At 65.3% G+C, this 311-nt stretch overlaps 1 protein-coding gene across 1 annotated transcript; it reads right to left on the reverse strand.

Annotated features, from left to right (window-relative positions):
* Positions 1-7: 7 nt before the first annotated feature.
* LOC110034188 (methyltransferase-like protein 23) lies at positions 8-310 on the reverse strand (the record flags this gene model as incomplete). The annotated part of the gene is made up of 1 exon (XM_020738479.1): positions 8-310. A coding segment is annotated over exon 1 (303 nt), but the record flags the coding sequence as incomplete, so codon positions are not given.
* Between the last annotated feature and the right edge of the window lies 1 nt (position 311).

Genomic DNA, 311 nt, shown 5'->3' on the forward strand with positions numbered 1-311 from the left:
TCAAAACCCGCCCAAGCCCGCCCATCTCCTCCGGGTCAAAAAACAAATCTGACATTAGCACCACATCCACCTCCCCAAACTCACGCCCGAACTCCTCCACTTCATCCGACCCCCACCCCAGCTCCCGCACCTCCACCCTTTCTCCGACTCCGTTCGCCTCCACGTTCCTTCGTAGCCCGTCCAGCAGCGGGGCCGTGTCGGTGAGAACGACGCGGGGTGAGTTGAAGGCGATGGCGGCGGCGAGGCCGGGGAGGCCGAGGCCTGCGCCGAGCTCGAGTACTGTGGCGGCGGAGAGATCGGCGGCTGACATC

Source organism: Phalaenopsis equestris, unplaced genomic scaffold, assembly GCF_001263595.1.
Source record: "Phalaenopsis equestris unplaced genomic scaffold, ASM126359v1 Scaffold166874, whole genome shotgun sequence".
NCBI lineage: Eukaryota > Viridiplantae > Streptophyta > Magnoliopsida > Asparagales > Orchidaceae > Phalaenopsis > Phalaenopsis equestris.